General features: G+C 35.5%; 5 protein-coding genes across 5 annotated transcripts in view; 3 read left to right on the top strand and 2 right to left on the bottom strand.

Moving 5' to 3' along the window:
* Positions 1–19,557, top strand: part of LOC133333925 (etoposide-induced protein 2.4 homolog) — a 67,924-nt gene that overhangs the window by 19,145 nt on the left and 29,222 nt on the right. The gene's annotated exons all lie outside the window — the stretch shown is intronic.
* On the top strand, positions 1,838–5,891 carry LOC133333882 (protein SERAC1). The gene is made up of 3 exons (XM_061542191.1): positions 1,838–1,929; positions 3,248–3,803; positions 4,140–5,891. Exons 1-3 carry the CDS (start codon positions 1,877–1,879, stop codon positions 5,889–5,891), a joined length of 2,361 nt encoding a protein of 786 aa, XP_061398175.1. The 5' UTR covers positions 1,838–1,876.
* Positions 6,381–8,324, bottom strand: LOC133333931 (protein TIPIN homolog). Its single transcript, XM_061542245.1, has 2 exons — positions 8,306–8,324; positions 6,381–7,291 (listed from the first exon to the last, which is right to left on the bottom strand). Exons 1-2 carry the CDS (start codon positions 8,322–8,324, stop codon positions 6,381–6,383), a joined length of 930 nt encoding a protein of 309 aa, XP_061398229.1.
* Positions 9,734–15,246, top strand: LOC133333901 (hydroxylysine kinase). Its single transcript, XM_061542213.1, has 4 exons — positions 9,734–10,069; positions 14,162–14,286; positions 14,354–14,550; positions 14,626–15,246. Exons 1-4 carry the CDS (start codon positions 9,738–9,740, stop codon positions 15,244–15,246), a joined length of 1,275 nt encoding a protein of 424 aa, XP_061398197.1. The 5' UTR covers positions 9,734–9,737.
* On the bottom strand, positions 15,893–18,025 carry LOC133333930 (protein male-specific lethal-1). Its single transcript, XM_061542244.1, has 2 exons — positions 16,928–18,025; positions 15,893–16,867 (listed from the first exon to the last, which is right to left on the bottom strand). Exons 1-2 carry the CDS (start codon positions 17,972–17,974, stop codon positions 15,893–15,895), a joined length of 2,022 nt encoding a protein of 673 aa, XP_061398228.1. The 5' UTR covers positions 17,975–18,025.

Here is a 19,557-nt window from a genome sequence, read left to right as displayed (position 1 = left end):
GTTCTTAGGAAAAAGAACCAAAAAAAAGTGAGAAAAAGAAAGAATTACAGAAGAGAATCGTAAAGAGCAACAGCAGAGTTGACTAAAAAAGCTGCATGTGTAAACTCGGAGTAAATGCTTTTTAATTTAAGCTTAGCCTTTTTGTAAGGTGACCATACGTCCTCTTCTTTTAGAGGACAATCATCTATTTTAACTGCCTGCCTAAAATTGATGTCCTCTATTTGCCATCAATTTCTATAATATGTCATCTTTGTCATCTATATTTTTAAAACGTTGATTCGTTTTATGATTAATAAATTTTATGAATTTTCAGTGAAAATTGAAATTGAAAAATATTTAGAAAAGGAATTTTCAGGATTTGAAATTACTAAATGTTGGTATTTTTGGTTCCTGGACACGTTTTGCAACCGAACTGGCAGTAATTTGATATTTTGGGTTCTATTCTTCTTAGTGTCCCCAATATAAAGAAACCCACGTTTTTATTTTTATAATTTTACAAAAATTTGCCTCCAAAAGTGAATGTAATTTACTGTTCCTAGTAGTCGGCATATGTCTACTTCTTTGCAATGTTCCTTATATAAAGATCCCAAGATTATTCGCTTAGGGCCAAAATTTGGCACTTTCGTAATTAATATTCGTAAAAATATTTATAACTAAATAAAAATTTCCGTTTTATACACATATCATTATTTTATTATTATTTTTGACAGCTTTACTAAGTCTGCTTTTCCACAGGCAAATTTTTATTTGGCAAATACTGAGTTTGTAGGCGAGAGGGGTGCGAGGAAGAAAAACAAAAATTTGCCTGTTCAGAATTTGCCGTACACGCAAATTCTGCTTTGCTCTGTTCGTTGAAAACAATTTTGTTGAATTTCCTTTTGAACCTATTCGCTTTACTGACACACAGCCGGCTTTTGTTTACAAACCTGTTGCTTTAATTTGTGCAAGTGAAATTTAATTTTTAATTTTTGCAATTTATATAATAAAATATATAAAAAATAAATAAAATATTAAAAAAATCTTTATAATGCCAATACTTTTGACTTTTATTTTCTTTCTTTTGTATTTTGATTCGCAAATTTGGCAAAGAAAAATTGGCTAATGGAAAAGCAAGCGAAAATTTCAAAAGAGAAAACAAAAAATTTGCCAAATAAAAATCTGCCTGTGGAAAAGCAGCCCTGGCCACCACAATTACAATTAAAAAACAAAGAAACGGCGTTCGTAAATCGAACATTACCGCCATAGCACTCTTTAAACGGCGTCAGACTTGTGTTTGACGTTTTATTTTGATCCACAAATTATAAACAACATATGACGTCACAAATCGAAAGATAAAATACCCGCCCATATCCCCAACTATAGTTGTTTATTATTTTTATTATTTTCGTTGCTTTCTGTCCCTTACCCAAAAGCTTCAATCAAAACAAATCGATGTAAACAACAACGAAGTGAACGTAAACAACACGACAACGACTTCGTATCGGCAAATAAATGTGAAACGACGCGAACGGAACCAATGAATGCGATAAAGTCGCGCAAGTAAATCATTCAACAATTAACAATACAAGCGATAAGTTCAGTGAAAAGAAAAATAAAACAGAAAACGACGAAGTAAAAATAAAAAATTGACTTCTTCGACATTATAATAATAGCAGTACACGAAAGACATAAAGAGAAAGTGAACAATATAAATTCAATAGTCGTCTGTCACCCCAACAGGCAAAAGAACAAAACTTTTACAAATACCTGTAGACGATTTCAATTTTATTCAATTTGTGAGTTCTTAACAAAGGAAAAGAGGAGAAAAATAAGTGAAAAGAGACTATTTTGATTGTCATCAAATTCCTTTAGTGTGACGAAAAATTTTCTGTGTTCGATGAACAATTTACGTTATCGTAAAACTCTTGGCGGTGTTGGCATAATAACAACGTAAGTATTTTCATAAGAAATTAATTAATTCTTACAAGATTTCGAATTCAGTAACGACATATTGAAATAATTTTCATGAGTAGCAAGCAAATTTCGGCTCATATTTTTCAGAAAAAATCAAACAGAATTTTTTTAGCATTTGCATTGTAAAATTGCATTGCAATGACTCAGTGTGAATAATAACATGTGTGGATGTCAGCATTTGTATAGTTGACACATATATGTATGTGTGTATGCATATATACTACGCAATTTGTGAATTATGGGGGCTCGCCTCTCAATCTCTGCTGTGATCGTTCTAGTACACAATATTTTTTATATTTATTTGTGACCGAATAACTTCCGTGTGTTTTTTTGTTTTGATCAGATTACGTCAACTTGTTGTTGTTGTTTACAATTCTCAAATTGTAAAATAAGTTTCGAAAACAAGTTGTTATCGTCAACAGCAACTAGAATTCGGTAAACATTTTTTTGGCATGTAAAAATAGCCCTTTACGAATTATAGATTTTGCTTAAATTGTATTTGTTCTGTTGCTGTTGTGTTGTTATTATTCACTAAGAATTTAAATATCGTATGATATCTTTCCGCGCCCGCCCATTACTCATTGTTTTGAATATTAGTGATCAAAACAAAACATTCGATTTTGTTAAAAAGAGATAGACAAAAAATCATATTTCCTTTCACACACTTCGCTTGCCGTTACTTTAGCCCAGCTCGAGGCCAAAACAAACAGAAACACAAACTTCCAATGAAAAAAAGAGGTGATTATGACGGAATTGTTTGTCGATGTGTGTGACACACTGAAATTTAATTTGCCCACACTTGATTAGATTGATAATAAAACTTCGACCTAAGCTAAATGGGTTTTATGAAAATCCATCTGTTTTGAAATGAAATGGAAAGTAGTAATTAAATGAATTAAATTCAATACTACATACTAGAATTCATGTCTAGCAGATTTTAATAAAAAAATGATCATAAATTAGAAATATATTTTTTCAATTCTATAAGTTTTTATGTAGCCCTCTTATTTGCAACATGTAAAAAAATATGTACATATTAATGTATATATACACACACGCGCATCTATATACGCTCGCACGGTACTACTTGATCTGACGTGTTATTTTTAGATAAAGTGGCGTGCTTTTTCATAAACAATAACAAACTATTGCTGTTGTTGTTTTGATTTAGTTGTTGGTAAACAACATGATTATGTTTTTGCGCGTTCATGATCATTATTGTTATCGTCGTGTTTTTTACAAGAAAAATCCGTGGTACAATTTATTACATATTTTTATTTCTCTTTTATTTCAGATGTGGCCTTATTTTATACGAAAAACATAGAATTCAAAAGTTCCTATCGAAAATCGTCGACAACAGCAACGGAAACAATGGTGACAAAAAATCTGAACCCGACTATATCTACATCAAATATCACATCTATAGGGAATCGATGAGAAAATTGAAACAAAAGGAGGAGGACGACAAGAAATGGATTAGTGTAATTGTCAATCCCGTTGGTAAATGGTGGAAGGCTTTGAAACATTCCGTTGCATGGCGTTTATTGGACATTGCCCAGAATGGTAGTCATCATGATCGTTTGAAAGCCGTCCGACAATTGGCCAGCATCGACCATTTAAAAGATTGGGATTTTCGTCACTTGGCCCAACTCTGTGATGCCCGGACTGCTGTGTCATTGGCCCGATCAGGTGCTGATAAACGTTGGTTTGTACCGGTCCACATGAAAGGTTGCATAAAAAATCCCAAATTAGTATTATCCGAGTTGCACGATTTGCTGTCACGTTTAAATTCGGCGAAATCCTGCGTTAAACACTTCTTCAAGAAATATTTTCCGGAACAAGATCCTGTGGTAAGTACAAAAGTTAGTCCAAGCTAAATTTATCTTTGCCATTTCATTTTCTATATTTGTGTGATAAGATAAATTGTGTTCTGTTCACGCCACTCACTCGAATATAATATACCAATATATATTGACGACAATTGCAATCGTTTTGTACTACCCGAACAAAAATAAAATGAATATGAGGTAATGTGGATATGAGACCATTGGTCTTTTTATTTACACTGTCATACAGCAATCTAAAGAAAAACAAATAGTTCACTCAAAATATTTTCTTTTGTAATCTAAACATATATATACCTATAGACATTTTTTTAACCATGTTCCTTTCTATATTTTTTTCAGGAGGATGTCTGCGAATTCTTCACCCAAGATCACCCGGTGTCATTCAATGTCCATGAAACCGATTTGCTTAAGGAAATTATTGCATTTTTACATCATGTCACCAAAGAACCTGAAGTATCTGAACAAATAATCAAGGAAGGCGGTTTGGTACACCTAATGGAATTGGCCAAAATATTTGCCGACGACAATGAAACCCTTTCGACCCTGTGTAAAGTCTTGGCAAATATGTCCTTAGTAAAGGATAGTGTAGAGCATTTCTTTGTTAGTGGTTGGATCGGAGTATTGGCTGAATGGCAACAATGCCCTGATCTTAGACTACAAGTTATCTCTGCAAAGACCATGGCAAATCTGGACCATGACGATCCCAATCACACAGTTTATCCACCCAATGTATATCCACTGCATCCACGTTTGAGAACTCGTACCAAGCCAAAGGCCGATATCGTTTTTATACATGGACTTTTGGGGGGAGTTTTCATTACGTGGCGTCAGAAGGACCGCAAACCCACCGAATTGGGCCTATACGGCAAGAATGCATTTTACACCAGTGAAACGGATGATGTTTTCTTGGTTGGCGAACAACGCCGTTTGAATCTAAAAAAGAATGCAAATGGAAAAAAGAACGATGAAGCGTCAACTGCCGCCCAGATGGAGGATAAAGAACCAACTGAAGAGAAAAAGAAGGTATTAAAAGCCCACACAAAATCATCAAACAAACCGATTGCCATCAGTGATGCAGCCACTTTGGAATTGGTCGAATCGCTGAAAAGTGAACCTGAATTAGAGGCAGATTGGGAAGTTGTACACCCAGATGTGCCGTTGGCTGCAAATGAAAATTGTTCCGGTGAGTTTAGTGTATCCGGCAACGAATGGATAAATCAGGATAACGAAGAGGACTACACCAATTGCTGGCCAATGGAGTGGTTGCCAGAAGATCACCCAAACACCAGAATCATTGGTATCGATTACACATCAGCGGTTACAGAGTGGTCTGCCAACTTTACAAAATATTGTCCCTGCGAAAAGGGCCAAGGTCACATTGAAACACGAGCCAATTCGCTTTTGGAACGTATTTCCATGTCCGATATAGGCAGAGATAGACCGGTTGTATGGATTGGTCATTCCATGGGTGGTATTCTAACCAAACTAATTCTTATGAAGGCCAAAGATAGTAAAGATCCGCAGGTGCAGCAACTAGCCAAAAACACCAGCAGCATTGTATTCCTTGGCACACCGCATAGAGGCTCTCCTATAGCCAAATGGAAGCAACACATGCAAATGATTCTATCTCCATCCATAGAGGTAAAAGAAATGGAAGAGAATGCCCCACGTCTCCTAGAATTACATGATCAATTTATGAACTGCCTGCACACCTGTTTCCGCAACATCAAAGTGGTTAGTATTGCCGAGGGGAAACCCACGATGCTGACATCTTTCAAATTTCCCTTGCGCATTGTGACCGAGGAATCAGCTCGCATAAACTATGGTGACTTTTATGTTCTGAAAGATGACCATTTAAGTCTCTCCAAGCCCATTTTCCGCCAATCGTTCCTTTACAAGCGTCTATTGCAAGTTATAGATGAAACTGTAAATGAGGAGGGTAATCCAGGTCTGAAGCAAGCACTGCCTAGCAAAAGTTCAGAGATTTTATCGCAAAAGTCACCCACACCCTATGTACCTAGTATTGTAGAACAAGCTAAAAATATCTTAGCACTGCTACCACAAATTGTCCTGAAATTTTCAACATCGTAAACGACGATGTCTCCCAAAAAATTATGTACTTATAGTTTGTGACATTGTATATTATAGCATTCCGTCATCCCATTGTGTGCCTATTTTTCCCACTGTATTACTTCAATCGAAATTTTGTAATTTCAGGAGCTTGTCGTCCGACCAAATTTATTTTTATGCCCCTAGTATGTCGTCTTTTATTTATTTATAATCCGTAGCTATATTCAAATCAAATTGTTGTGTATCCTACACTCGATCGAACTGAAATAATTGTATTATCACCCACCACCCCCTTCGAATCATGTAAATATAAATCGTAGTAATTAGCATTATTTTTGTATATTTATTATTACCATGAATATCTAACTTTTTAAAAAATAAAATAAATTATTTTCAATGTATAATAAATGCGAGTAGTTTTCTTTTTGTTACTCATCCAATCATTTAGAACCATTTAGAAAACAACAATGCTACTAATTCCAACCCAATATAATGGTGGTATGGTGAGCATCAGTCGTTTCCATTAAGCTCTTGGGTCTTTTGTGCCGCTAATTTTTTGGCCGCCAGTCTCTCTTGGGCTAAACGTCTGTTTTCCGCTATGCGTGCCATTTGCTCTGCCGTCAATTGTTTGGTTGCGGGTGTGGATGGTTGACTTTGTGGCAGTGGTGTGGCCAAATCACTCGTATCATTAAGGTTATGTATACCGGAGTACGGTGTTGACATCACGGCATTTCCTCTTGAAAATGACGGTGTGCTAAACGACGAAGAAGTGCTCATCCCTGTGTTATTTGCATTGTGCGCCGCATATTTTGAGGAGCTGGGCGCGGGAGTGCGTGGAGCAATTTTTGAAATGGCAATTTGTTCATCCAATAAAGCATCAAATTCATCAAATGGCTCGTCGGCACCGGCTTCAGCCGCCAGCTCATCTCCATCGCCGTCAGCTTCGTTCATGTTACCATGCGTCTTCGTAGCTTCAAGCATGCCTAGCCGGTAACGGGACATGTGTACCTGTAGTGTTTTCTTTTTGCCCAAACGCTCAATATTGGCCAGGACATCATCAAATTTATAAGTGGGATACATCCGATGGCCCCAGTGTTGTAACCGTCTCATTATTTCATCTAAATCTTGTTTTTCATAGCCTTTACCTTTGAATTTAATGTCGCTGAAGTATTCCTCTATTGTGTGTAGACCTCTGGGTCCACGTAGTGTTTCCTCTGTAAGGCGAGGCCTTGGGTTGAGAACATTTCTCTTCTTCGGCTGCACCTTTACAGCTGTTCCACTTGATGCGGGTGTCTCACCATCATTCTCGTTGTTTTCTTGCGCCTCATCGTCGCCAAATAATTGTTCATTGTTATCGAGGTCATTACCATTGAGCAGATCATCAACGCCATCATCTCCAAAGATGGACATACTTGTTATGCCTATACAGGATATTCAGGAGGTACTAACGTTGGGTGTTGCGATAAACTGTAGTACAATTGACAATCGGCCAATTTCTAGGTTTCGCGCTATTTTCTTTCGAAACGATTACCAACAGTTTGGAGTTGCAATTTAAAGAGGCTCGTAATGGCAAATATTTGAGCTTTACTTGGATCACCATACGTTTTTAATTAAAAAGCAAAAATAAAAATAATAAATGCACCACACCACCACTCCAATATACCAACAATCAATTTAGTTTTAAACAAAGCTAGTTGCGGCAACAAATATTTCAAATGAATGATTCTGTGAGACGAACCGACGGAACTATTTTCCAATAAAACATGATAATGATAAATAAAAAAGAAAAGAAAATATCCAAATGGAAAAAAATCTCTCTTTTTCCTTGGGTAAATTTACTCCGAACATGGTTTGCGGAAATAATAATCTATATTTCAAATATTTAAAAGATTGGAAAATTATACAGCGATATCATAAAAAACGTCCGGTGTAAATACGCCCTTTTGAGCACCACACAATGATTGCGTTACGCGTTTTTACACTTCGCGTCAACGCGCAAGTTACGTATTTAAACTTCACATGAAATCAATTATGTATGTACTAAATTTTATTTCGAAATTTTGATCAAATCTCTGATTTGGTCTCAGTTGTAGTTTGGAGTTGAAATTTTAAAATATATTCAACTCCGAAGAGCAACGTACATCAATTTTTCAGATTAGATGTTACCGTGCATTCTGCTTATGCGAAGTCAGATTTAATAAGGTAGCTGCATGAGCCCAGCTGTTGGTACAAATAAATGTCAAAAATGTCAAAGAAAGAATTTGTAGAGAGTAACCAAAAAATTGTTTGTTCTCAAGAGAGAAAATTACAAAAAGTAAAAATATTGCATCTACACAGCTGATTAGAACATCAAACAATTTAGCGCAAACAAAAAAAAAGCAGCATTTTATTAGAAAAATGGATAACAAACCGAAATTGACGTTGTTTACAAATACTTGCGTTTTCTTCATCCATTTTAATGTATAATGATACAAAATCATAATAAAAATTAACAAAACAATTTGCTTGAGAAAAAAAATTTTGTTTGCTTACAAAACGTAACAAAACAGCTGATTAAATATCAGCTGATGATACAAGAAATTCTTACTGGGTAAAATTCCCTTTTAAGACTTTGCAAACACTCAGTAACACAACTGCCAAATCTGTTCTCTCAATTCACTCTCTTTTACTGGACTTTTGAGTTATGGAACAGAGCTTTTACTACTAATAATAATATTATATATGTATATATATATAAATTTTTATTAACCGTTGGCTGCGCTTTTCGCTGAAAATTTTATATGCATACATCTGGCAACCCTATTCAAAGTCTGTCTCTGATCACATGTTTCTGTTGTTATTGTTTATTTTTTTTTTGTCAACTAGACTTCCAATTAACTAAAGGCCAGAGATATTTGTGATTGTGTTTTAAACTTTTGTCGAGTGGCATTGGAATAGCGCATCCACGCCATTAAATAAACAAACAAACTGAAATAAATTATTTGTTTAGAAACAAACAACAACTCCAGTGGTAAGATGATGTAGTTGTAAACTATCTATTTTTGTGTGAGAAGAAACCAAGAGGCGCATTTAATTGAAAATGTTAAGCAGATGAATGCATTGTGGTGGCGGTGGTGGGATATTGAAAAATTAGACAGAAATTTGGGCAGTGCTTTTCAATAATTTCTTCTTCTTTCAATTATTTCTGGGTATGACTGATGATAGACCACAACCATGCCCAGATTTTCAGTAAAGGTAGATATTGTGGCACTGCATTTTTGAAGTCGGACATACAATTATTTGCCTTAAAATACTTTAAATTTTCATTCCAAATTGATATTTGCGTTCAATAGCTGCACTCTGGAACTACTTATTTTCTATTTTGATTACAGTTTAGATTTCATTCGATTCTATGTTCTGGGCGTTGAAAGTTATGGAAAAGAACAACCATCCAATGTTATATATAGTCAGATAAACAATATCTGAAGTAGGATGAAGAAAACTGTATTTAATTGCATTGCTGAAGAGGGTACAGAAAAGCTTTCACAACCAAACACCACAAGCTCCAAGTAGAAAATATTTGTGAGAATTAATGATCCAAACAAAAGATAAACCCAGTTTGTCATGGTGTTTGTTTATTCCATTTTTATTTATTATCAGTTATGTCGTCTTCGTTTGTTTAACTGCTTTACTGTGTACAAACGTTCGCGGATGGTTAATCTATTTAACTGCTAAAGTACTCATTTCAAGTCTTTGTGCATTCTTAATTGAATTAAGACACACCGATCATAGAGTTCTGCTGACAACAACGAACGACAAAGTAACACCATAATTGGTTTTTATTATAGAATATTTAACTGTGTACGTACCTGCCTGTAACCAATTAACATGGATGATACGTGGAATAATGTAGAATTAACAAATATCTCAAGACGAAAATCGTATACCTTGAATCACAGTTACGATTCAACATCTAAATATTCGGCATTTAATAACAATGAAAATGAGAAGCCATTGCAAGATACGGGATCTTCGTCTACCGGTCAGAACACAAATGGAGGATCTGAAGACAAATGCCTTCAACCGGGCTCTGACATTAAACCGAATGTGCCCATTGAACAAGTGGAAAGTTTGCTACGACGTTTATTTGGCATAACCATTGGAGAGATTAAGGAGCTAATTTCATATGATGATCGAAACTACTATATTAAGGAGGATCCGTAAGTATTAAAATTTTCATTAGCTATATATTCATCAATATTAAACACCGACTTCCTAACAAACTCAAGTTGCAAAGCACTGTTAAATTCTAATCGTACATAATAGCATGTGCCTCATTCCTTATTTATTCAGCTCGTTGTGTATTTAGAAGTTATGGATATGCGCTGACATACATTCTAGTATGTATTTAGTTTTGAGTGTATTTGAAGAAAACAATCTATGGTAAACAATAAAAATAACTATCATCAACTGACTGTTAAATAATGGCTATCTGTTTCGTTGCAAAATGATGGACAATTTCCTAAATTTTAATTTATTAAATTATTAACATATAAAAAAATAAATTACATAAAACTATTTTTACTTACACGTCTATTTTAAAGTTGGCCGTTTCTGAAAGCCGAACATGCTTAATGTGGACTGTTGTTTAGAATCACTTGATGACGTTACTTTATTACTTTTACTAGATTTTTGAACCTTTTTGGGTTTTGAAAGACCGATACTTCTTTGACTATTCGATACAGTACTCATTGAGCGCTGAGATTGTTGTGAAGACATACGCACAGTGGTCGCTGTTATTTTACTATTGACGTTTTCCTCTTCAACGTCTGATAAAATTTCCACAATTTCCTCCTTTATCGTCAAACTGGTTCTGTTTTCTATATTTTGACTATTGATTTTTTGATTCTCTTCTGATTTATTAATTGAAGTATTTTCACTGGTGGTCTGGTTTACTAAATTTTGACTATTGCTGCTGATATGTTTCTCTTCGGATTTTTTAATTGATTCCGATATTACTTTCTTGGCTTCTTTTCCACTCTCCGGTGATGTGTCAGCATATAGGCGGCTTTGTATAACTAATGTATTTTTGGATATCTCTTCTATTTGAGTCATTTGCTGAGTTAAATCTCGAGCTGCAAAAGGCTTCTTGACAGCCTGTTTTATGTTTTGTGCAAAGAATCGGGATTTAATTTCGACTTTGGCCCTATTATTGTTGGACTTATTATTATTAACTTGGTCGATGGCGTTTTTATTTGGACTCAATAGTTTCAAAAGTGATTTATTCGCACATATCGGTGACTTTGGTTTATCTTTCAGTGAAGTATTAATAATGGCAAATGGATTGTGTGCTTTGGACGGAGTAATGGGAATTCCTTTGGATGATTCTTCATCCTCGCCACTCTCGGAAGGTTCTCGTTTCCGTTTTACATTTACTTTATTAAAACTATACATAGAAAAAACCTCAGCCTCCTCGAGTTTTGAGTTCTCGTTGGCCAATTGTTCTTGAATTTCACTCTCAGCTAAATGCTTAAATTCTATTTTTTTAAACGGCAGCATGGGTATTTGTTTTTTATCATCTTTCTTGTGCTCTCTGTCCTCCCCAGTGGCTGTTTTAAGCCCCCATATACTTTTGTGCTTCCCTGTGGCAGTTCGATTTTTGGATGTATTTGACCAATCAGCTTTGTCGGGATGCCAATCGTGTAATTTTTCTAAAGTAAACGGATTCAAGTTGCCCAAAGCCAATTGAAATGCTTTCTCATTGTCATCGAGTAATGTACCAGCATTACTGCAGTATTTCTCATCAGTTCCATATTCTTCCAGAGCATGTAGCCGTTCCATTCGTCTTTCCAAGGGATTGTAAATGTACATGTGTTTGAATGTGGCTTCGGCCTTTAAGAATTCCTCTATGTATTCATCGGTTACCTCCAATTGTTTCATTTTCAGATATTGTGGTAGCTTCTTTAAGGCCCTTGTCATGTCATCCTCTTCGGTGGTCATCATAAATTTAAGAGCTTTCTTTAATCCAATACCCGGCAATGAGTCTAAATAATCACAGCCCGATAAAATACACATCCTACGAAATTTATCAAAGGTGTATTTCTCCGGTTTGCAGTCCATGGCCAAGTGTAATTTGGTGCTTTCAACCAAGAGAGCACTTCCTTGAAGATCAAGTTTGAATAGAACTTTTAAGGCGCCGAATAAAGTTAAATCCGAGTCTTCGGTTATAATGTATTCCGCCAATCCGTTTTTATTCAGCCATGCCATTTGTGCGTCTGCTTCATATGGAGCGACAATACATTCCACACCTCTTTCTAAATTAAAGTAGATGTGATTATTTTAGGGATGGAATTGGATTTTTTGGAGCATTTACCTCTGCATGCCTTTATGAGCCGTAGAGCCATTTCGTGGGTAACATCGACAGCTCTCCGCATGTGTGAGCGGGCCTTATCTATTTCGTTCATTCGCAGATACTCCTTGGCTAATTTTTTGCTTTCACGACGAGCTTCCCGTCTACGTCGCTCGGTTTCGGCCTTTGCTGGAAGATGGTTACCATCAAATACCATTATAATTTTGATTTTATTTGCAAGCAGCATGTCGACAAATTTTAGGCAGTACTGAATGTAAATATCTGTATCTTCGCCCCGGACCAGTTTCTCGGCACAAGCAAAAACTCCTTTATGAAGCCAGCAATAGCTGTCTACGGCAACGGAAGTTCCTCGTAAGTCTCTGATATTTACCGGTCTGGAGGCTTTTTCCAGAAAGGGAATTAAGCCCGAAATTCCCATTTTTTGTGTTACTGTCTGTCGTCTCTTCACAAAAGTTAAGTTTGTCCAAATTAAAGCAACTACATTTATTGTTTACATTTTTTTCTGTTTGATATGTGAAGGAAAATTGCGCGCGCGACAACAAACGTTGCCATATCAATGAAGTTCTCTTTTCAATATAATTGTGGTGTTACCTTATCTGTTATCGAATAGGGTTACCAAGCTAAGTCTCAATTTAGATTGGGCGAGTTTACTTGCCGCAAGTCTTTGTTTGTTGGAGAGAGGGGCAAGGGGAATAGAAATTAAAAAAAATTGCCCGTACCGACAATTTTCTGGCAATTCGTTTTGTGTATTTTGTTTGTAGTGTCAGTAATTTGAAATACCAGAACATTGTCACAAAATGTAAAAAAAAATATTTTTGAAACCGAATTGTCTTGTATAGACGCCTGAAGCAAGGTCAAAAGAGAAAGATAAGAATTGCCGCAAGTAAACTCGCCTAATCTAAATCAGGACTAAGTACAAAAATCATTTATGATAAAATTGAAATTCATAATTAGGTTAATATTCATGACATAATTAAAAATTAATTATTAATTATGCCATGTTTAATATTATTGTATTCATAATTTGCCATGTTAAAGCATGGTACAATTATAAAAGGTAACAGCAAATACCAGCTGATTTGATTCCAACGTAATACTAGTGTCAATATGCATTTTATTTATTTATTTAATTCATTCATGTAATACAAAGCCTTTAAGGCCAAACATTTACACTATAATATAATAACATCTGAGGTTAAAAATATCGTATATATATTAAAATTAATATATTAATTGATGAGATAAAGTTTGGGTTCAGTATTAGGTATGGTACATTTGACAAATTATGTTTTTAAAAATCACCCAACAGGAAAATTGGGAACTTATTCAATTCGAAATTGTTCTTTATTAAATGTCCTCCCGTATTCAATTTACTCACCCTGCCTGCTGGGAAAGTTTGAGGAAGCAAATCTTTCTTCAAGGAACAACTCGCTATTCCCAGCATTTGCATATGTGTTACACAAATATATGGCAATGGCTCAATTATAGTAAAGATGTGGAAGCGATGGAAATATAAATTTGATATATTTTCATTCATGTTTTTCAATTTTTATTTTGAGGATTCAAAATAAAAATAATTTGATTGAAATTTGTTTGTTTGTTTACATTTTTCTATCAAAAGAGTTGACACTAGTAGAACTTACAACAACAAATTTCCATGTGGTTGTTGTATCGTTTGTTGTACAACAACACTTGCTGTTACCTTTTATTATTATACCATGATGTTAAAGGAATATTTAATGAAGAGAAACATGAATGATTGCAAATACATGGCGAATTACGTAGATTTCAATGTATAATGTTACAGTACATTAAAAAAACTAAATACTGAAAAAAAAATATTTTTTATAAGTATGCTTGTTTTTGCAATATATTTCACAATATTTCGATATGTTTCGAAGGGTCAATGGATCATCATTATCTTTTATTTTTTTTTTTTCAGCAATATTAAAAACCCCCTTATTGCATCACATTGTCCCCATGGTTATGTTTTGAAAATACTTAATGCCTTGGATTCGAAAAAAGAAGATTTTGTAGATGCTCAAAATCAGCTAATGTTATACTTATGTAAGATCGCCTCTACATATTCACTTTACTAACCACAATAATGCTAACAATGTCTTCTTTAAAACAGCAAAACATTTACAGTGTCCTCGTCCGGTGGCCAATGTTAATGGTAAATTGTATAGTGTTGAGAACATTGGTGGAGTGCAGCATATTGTGCGGTTATTGGAATTTGTGCCTGGGAAAATGTTTCACGAAGTACCCATAACCAATTATTTACTTTATCAGAGTGGTGAATATTTGGCCAAAGTTGTTAAGGCTTTAAAGGTAACTAAAATTTTCCTTTTTAATTTTCTTATACCTTAATGTAACTTTTCTATTTTTTTTTTTTGAATAACGAAGAACTTTAATCACGATGCCTACGAATCGCACACAAGTACATGGCAATTGCAGTCAGTACCACAAATTAAAAAATTCCTCTATGTCTTGGAGGATCATTCTCGCAAAGCTTTGATTGAAGAAGTAATTGAGGCCTTTGAAAGCAACGTTCTCGCCAAGTTGGATACATTTGAAATGCAAATTATCCATGGAGACTTCAACGAACAAAATGTAATCGTAGAGCAATGTTCAAACGGACAAGATTACAAAGTCAAGGGTATAATAGATTTTGGCGATACAAATAAATCGCCAATTCTATTCGAAATCGGAATCGCACTTACTTATATGTTGTTGCAAGCAAAGAATTTAGAAAGCGGTGGTATTTTTCTTGCCGGCTTTGAAACTATGCTGCCGATAAGTGCCGAAATAAAATCATATTTGAAATATTGTGTTGCCGCCCGTTTAGCCCAAAGTTTGGTGTTGGGCGCTTACACCCATTCACTACATCCATCTAATGAATATGTTTTGGTAACTCAGGAACAGGGTTGGAAACTTATTGAAGAATTATGGCGCGAAAAGTTTGAAACAATCGATGATATATGGAAAACCACTTGCGATAAATATTTACAAAGCAGTGTCAAGTAACGTGTGGGTTATAGTCGTTGTGGAAACGCGCTTGAATTCCATTTTATTTTGTCCTTAATTTGTTTTTGTTGAGTATTTTTATATGTATTTTACTAACAATGTTCTTTTTTTAATTTAATAATTGTCGAATTGTCTTCCCTCACCTGATGTCAATTATCTCTTTGTATTCAATCAATTCTATTACATATATTTACAAATAAATTTTATCCCAAATGTGTTAACAATGTTTTTAATTCTCTTTGGTAAGAAACACATATAAACGCATATACCGATTATGTGTAATTCTCCATTAAACAAACAGGTGAAGTGTGTTTTATACATTTTATTTATGTATAACATTTCTCTATTCAGAATTTGCACATTTTCCAAGTGTCTCTTCTTTTATTTACAACACTATTGTGCTCTATACATATATTACTACTACTCTTTCTTTTACTTACACATTAAAATTAGAATAGCTTATTCCCAGCGATTTTAAAAACTGTTTTATCACAATAATCTTCGGTTCAAACTTAAGCATTTTACATAATAATACAAACAATATATAAAAGTGTGTAAAATTGTCGAATGCATTAAAAATAGAACAATTCATGCTTTTACTTTTTTCCTTACACTTAATTTGGGGAACTATACTTTATAGCTTAACCTAGGGTTTTGAATTAGAATTACTGGTGCACTGTGTTGTTGTAATGGTAACGGTTGTAGATGATGACGATAATATCGCTTGAGTTGTTGTTGTAACTGCAGTGGTGTTGTGCATCGAAGGAACAGAGGAGGTGGAAGTAAATGCTAACTTCGTTGTCGCCGAACTACGTTGCCGCGTCGAACTATGATGAGATGATGCGCCAAAGGTGGAGCTTTGTTGCCTCCTGCGTTTCTTGAGCATAACAAATGAGGAATTCAACAATTGATTTTGGATTTGTGTTGACGTATTTGTTTCTGCCGAACAACTAAGTGTTGTCACTGTAGGTTTTTTGCTAGCGTTGTCTGTGGAATTTTGCATTTGGGCTCTTTCCAACCATGGCAAATTAAATTCTCTGCGATCTCCACTTGTTCCCAATATTTTGGGGATCATTTCACCAAAGGCCTGTACAGGCAAATCCTGCACATAGCATATTGATTGCAGATTCTCAGTGGTTGGATAAAAACTTTGCAGGGATACCGATTCCTGTACATTCTGAATTTCATCCTTGCAGTGCCTGCGCTTCAATCGTTCAATTCGCCTCTGTTCTCGTATCTGCTGAACATCCCACTTCTTGCGTCTCTTCTCGTCCACTTCTAGTTTGGCATGCCTTTTGAAGAACGTATCGTCGGATAGATCCTCCGTGCCTTCAATACAGTAGGATGGGGTCAATTCGTGTTCAGTCCACTTTGGTATCTCCAACTTTTCAGTTTCCGAACTTTTAATGACTTCGGAGTCATAATCGAAATGGAACGGCTCATCCTCCCACTCTCGTGTGCTGTATAGCTGGGGGGTGGAGATGTAAGAGCATTTTCTGATTTTAGTCCTAACGTGTGTATGTTGGCTGTCATGACCACCGTGGTTATAGCGTTTCTTTTCATTGGCGCTTATTACTGCGGATGGCTTAGGCGGCGAACAAGAAGCAACGGATGCAGATCTCTGAAAATTCCGATATATAAGTAAATGGTTTGCATATAGTTTAATCCAATTTATATTTACCTTTTCTGTTTCCGCCGTGGAGTCGCAACTTACAGATTCGTCTGTATGATAATCTGGCGCATGCCAGCGCATTATGGTCATTTGTTTCCCCCGACTAACACTCACATTTCCCGTATTAACAGATGTAACAGCCTTAAATGTCGTTTGTCCATCACTGGTGGTAGTTGAGGCTGGCGAAACACTTGGTTTAGCACCTCGGGGCAGGACTAATGATTGTTTGGCGGCTTGTTTCAATCTCAGACGCTTGCTCTGGACGGCCAGAACTTCGTTACTATCTTCTGTGCTGTTGCCTGTATCGTACATGTCATCTATTATGTGCTGTTGCATTGATATATCTTCCTGTGCCTTGTTTTCGTTTGCGGTCTCTGCACGATCTTCTTCGTTCTCACAATTATCCTGCCCGTTAATACTAGGATCTTCTTCGATATCTTCATCGTCAATAATTTCCTCAATATCTACATCATCAAAGGGTTCCCGTTCTTCTTCATCGTCATCCTCATGTTCAGAATCTGTTGTTTGACTCTGTGGGCTTTGTGTCCTTTGCTTCCCTCGCACCGATGACAGTACGATTTTGTTAATTAACTTCCCATTACACACACCAATTATATTCGAAATGACTTGGGAACCAGAAGTCGTTTGCTTTGCATTGGTCGACTGGGCCAATGCCGGCGCATTTCCTCCTATCCCTGGCTGTATTTTCGCTAATGGCGGCAACGGCAATGTCGGCATTTCTGCCGATCGCTTTTGCTGCTGTAATTGTTTTTGCAATTCTTGGATGGTGTTTTCCAAAGCATTGTTTCGGGCTCTCAGCGCCATTAGCTGATCACTTTGTTCCTGTATCAGGTCCAGATGCAATATCAACATCCCTTTGAGTTGTTTGTTTTCTTTCAAGAGCGCCAAAACGTCTGCATTTGTTGACGAAGAACCACCACCGCTGCTGCCGGCAGTTGCCATGTTATTACTATACACCGATTTGGTCTGAGTGGGGTGACAATAAACGTGGTCCAGATATTTACTTGTCGGGGCCTTATTACACTTGCCCTCCATTTTATGAATGGTTTAGAATATGGACTGTACGAGAAGTTTTGGAAATGTCTTCTTCTTCTTGTACCGACCGAGTGTATATAATTTATACACCGAGTGTATGGAAATGTCTTCTTCTTGTACCGAGCGTATATAATAAATTATAAATAATTTACTCTCTTGGAATAACTTGGTAAATGGCCTCAAAAAGAGGCAGTCACGGTTTCAGCACGGATGCGACTCGTAAATTTGCGAACAAGGATACGTTTGTAGTAGCGATAAATTTAAAAACGTTCCACATGCTAACGAATGGGAGGAGATGACAAAATGGCCGATAAAGATGGTATAACCCGAAAGTTTACGAATGAGGTGGGATGGAGACTAAAGGAAACCGACCGTGTTGTTTACAACACATACACTCACAGCAGCTGCATTCAGAGAAACGAGCCATACTGAAATTCTGTGTGACGGCGTTGTTATATGCATGTTGACAACGAAAATCAATTTTGAGCAGGTTTGACAGAATCTAAAGATCGAAAAGTCAACTTTTAGTCAGGGGCACGAAAAGTCGACTTTTACTCTCGATTAATTTTTATGACGCCGTTGTGTTTTTGGGGGTGGCTTCTACTTTAATGAAGTGCGTTACACACAATCAAGAGGTTATGTGTTTATTGAACGTTTGCACAAGACAGATCATTGAGCTCAGAAATTTCATATTTACAACGTTAACTAAATTCCAGCGAGGCGTACAAAAATATTCAACTTCCCCACTACGGCAAAAAGTTTTGTACGGCCGTATTACCCAAATACGTCGAATCCATATCTCTTAGCAAGCTACACAAAATCGCGAAACAAAATTAAAAAATTATACAATGTGTTCAAATATTTCACATTCTTATTTAAAAATTTGTATTTTATTTGTTTTTTTTTATTTTCAACGAAAGAAAAAAAAAATTACGTTCTGTCATAGTTGAATTTTTTCCACTTTGAAAATTGGTACGACGACGTATTTCGGTAACATTCATATAAATACATGTGTTCAACTTTTGTAATGAATAACGTCGAATTTTAGGTACGCCTGTTAGATAGCCAGAGGCGCGTTTAGACTATAGATTTCATTATAAAAATTGCATTATTAGTCAAAGAATATGCAACTGAAATTGAGTATGTGGTAATATGTAGAAATCTCTTTATTTGAACTTAAAAAATAAATCGAACTGATATTATTTCAACGTTTTAGGTTCAATTGAAACTGTAATTGTAATTTTTTCCAGAAATTTTTGGTATTTTGCTGAAAAATTTATAAATAAAATTGATAACTCGATATTAGCTTGGTCAAAACATATGAAACTCTGACGAATTTAAGAAATACCGTTATTATAGGTATCATCGTTTATATTTGTTAGCAAAGTTCAAGTATTCTTGAGTGCTAACAGGTAATTTTAATAAATTCGGTATGGGGTTAATATAACGCATTGTGTGCAAATAGAAAAACTCATTGTTGACGATTTTAGGATTGGAATGTCATCAAGAGATATGTTTGAAGAATATAATGTCTCCAGAAGTTCAATATCACATACTGTGAATAAGTATAAAGCCACAATCCC

This window comes from Musca vetustissima, unplaced genomic scaffold (genome assembly GCF_032173495.1).
Source record: "Musca vetustissima isolate MV318-11 ecotype Yass unplaced genomic scaffold, APGP_CSIRO_Mvet_v1 utg1463, whole genome shotgun sequence".
NCBI classification, from domain to species: Eukaryota; Metazoa; Arthropoda; class Insecta; order Diptera; family Muscidae; genus Musca; species Musca vetustissima.
This window is presented reverse-complemented; position numbering and strand designations above follow the sequence as displayed.

Coding starts and splice junctions, on each gene's coding strand:
- LOC133333882 (XM_061542191.1), top strand. CDS start 1,877: ATGAACAATTTACGTTATCGTAAAACTCTTGGCGGTGTTGGCATAATA. Junction 1,930..3,247: donor GGTGTTGGCATAATAACAAC/GTAAGTATTTTC, acceptor CTTTTATTTCAG/ATGTGGCCTTATTTTATACG. Junction 3,804..4,139: donor TTCCGGAACAAGATCCTGTG/GTAAGTACAAAA, acceptor TATTTTTTTCAG/GAGGATGTCTGCGAATTCTT.
- LOC133333901 (XM_061542213.1), top strand. CDS start 9,738: ATGGATGATACGTGGAATAATGTAGAATTAACAAATATCTCAAGACGA. Junction 10,070..14,161: donor TACTATATTAAGGAGGATCC/GTAAGTATTAAA, acceptor TTTTTTTTTCAG/CAATATTAAAAACCCCCTTA. Junction 14,287..14,353: donor TCAGCTAATGTTATACTTAT/GTAAGATCGCCT, acceptor TCTTTAAAACAG/CAAAACATTTACAGTGTCCT.
- LOC133333930 (XM_061542244.1), bottom strand. CDS start 17,974: ATGGAGGGCAAGTGTAATAAGGCCCCGACAAGTAAATATCTGGACCAC. Junction 16,868..16,927: donor CCACGGCGGAAACAGAAAAG/GTAAATATAAAT, acceptor CGGAATTTTCAG/AGATCTGCATCCGTTGCTTC.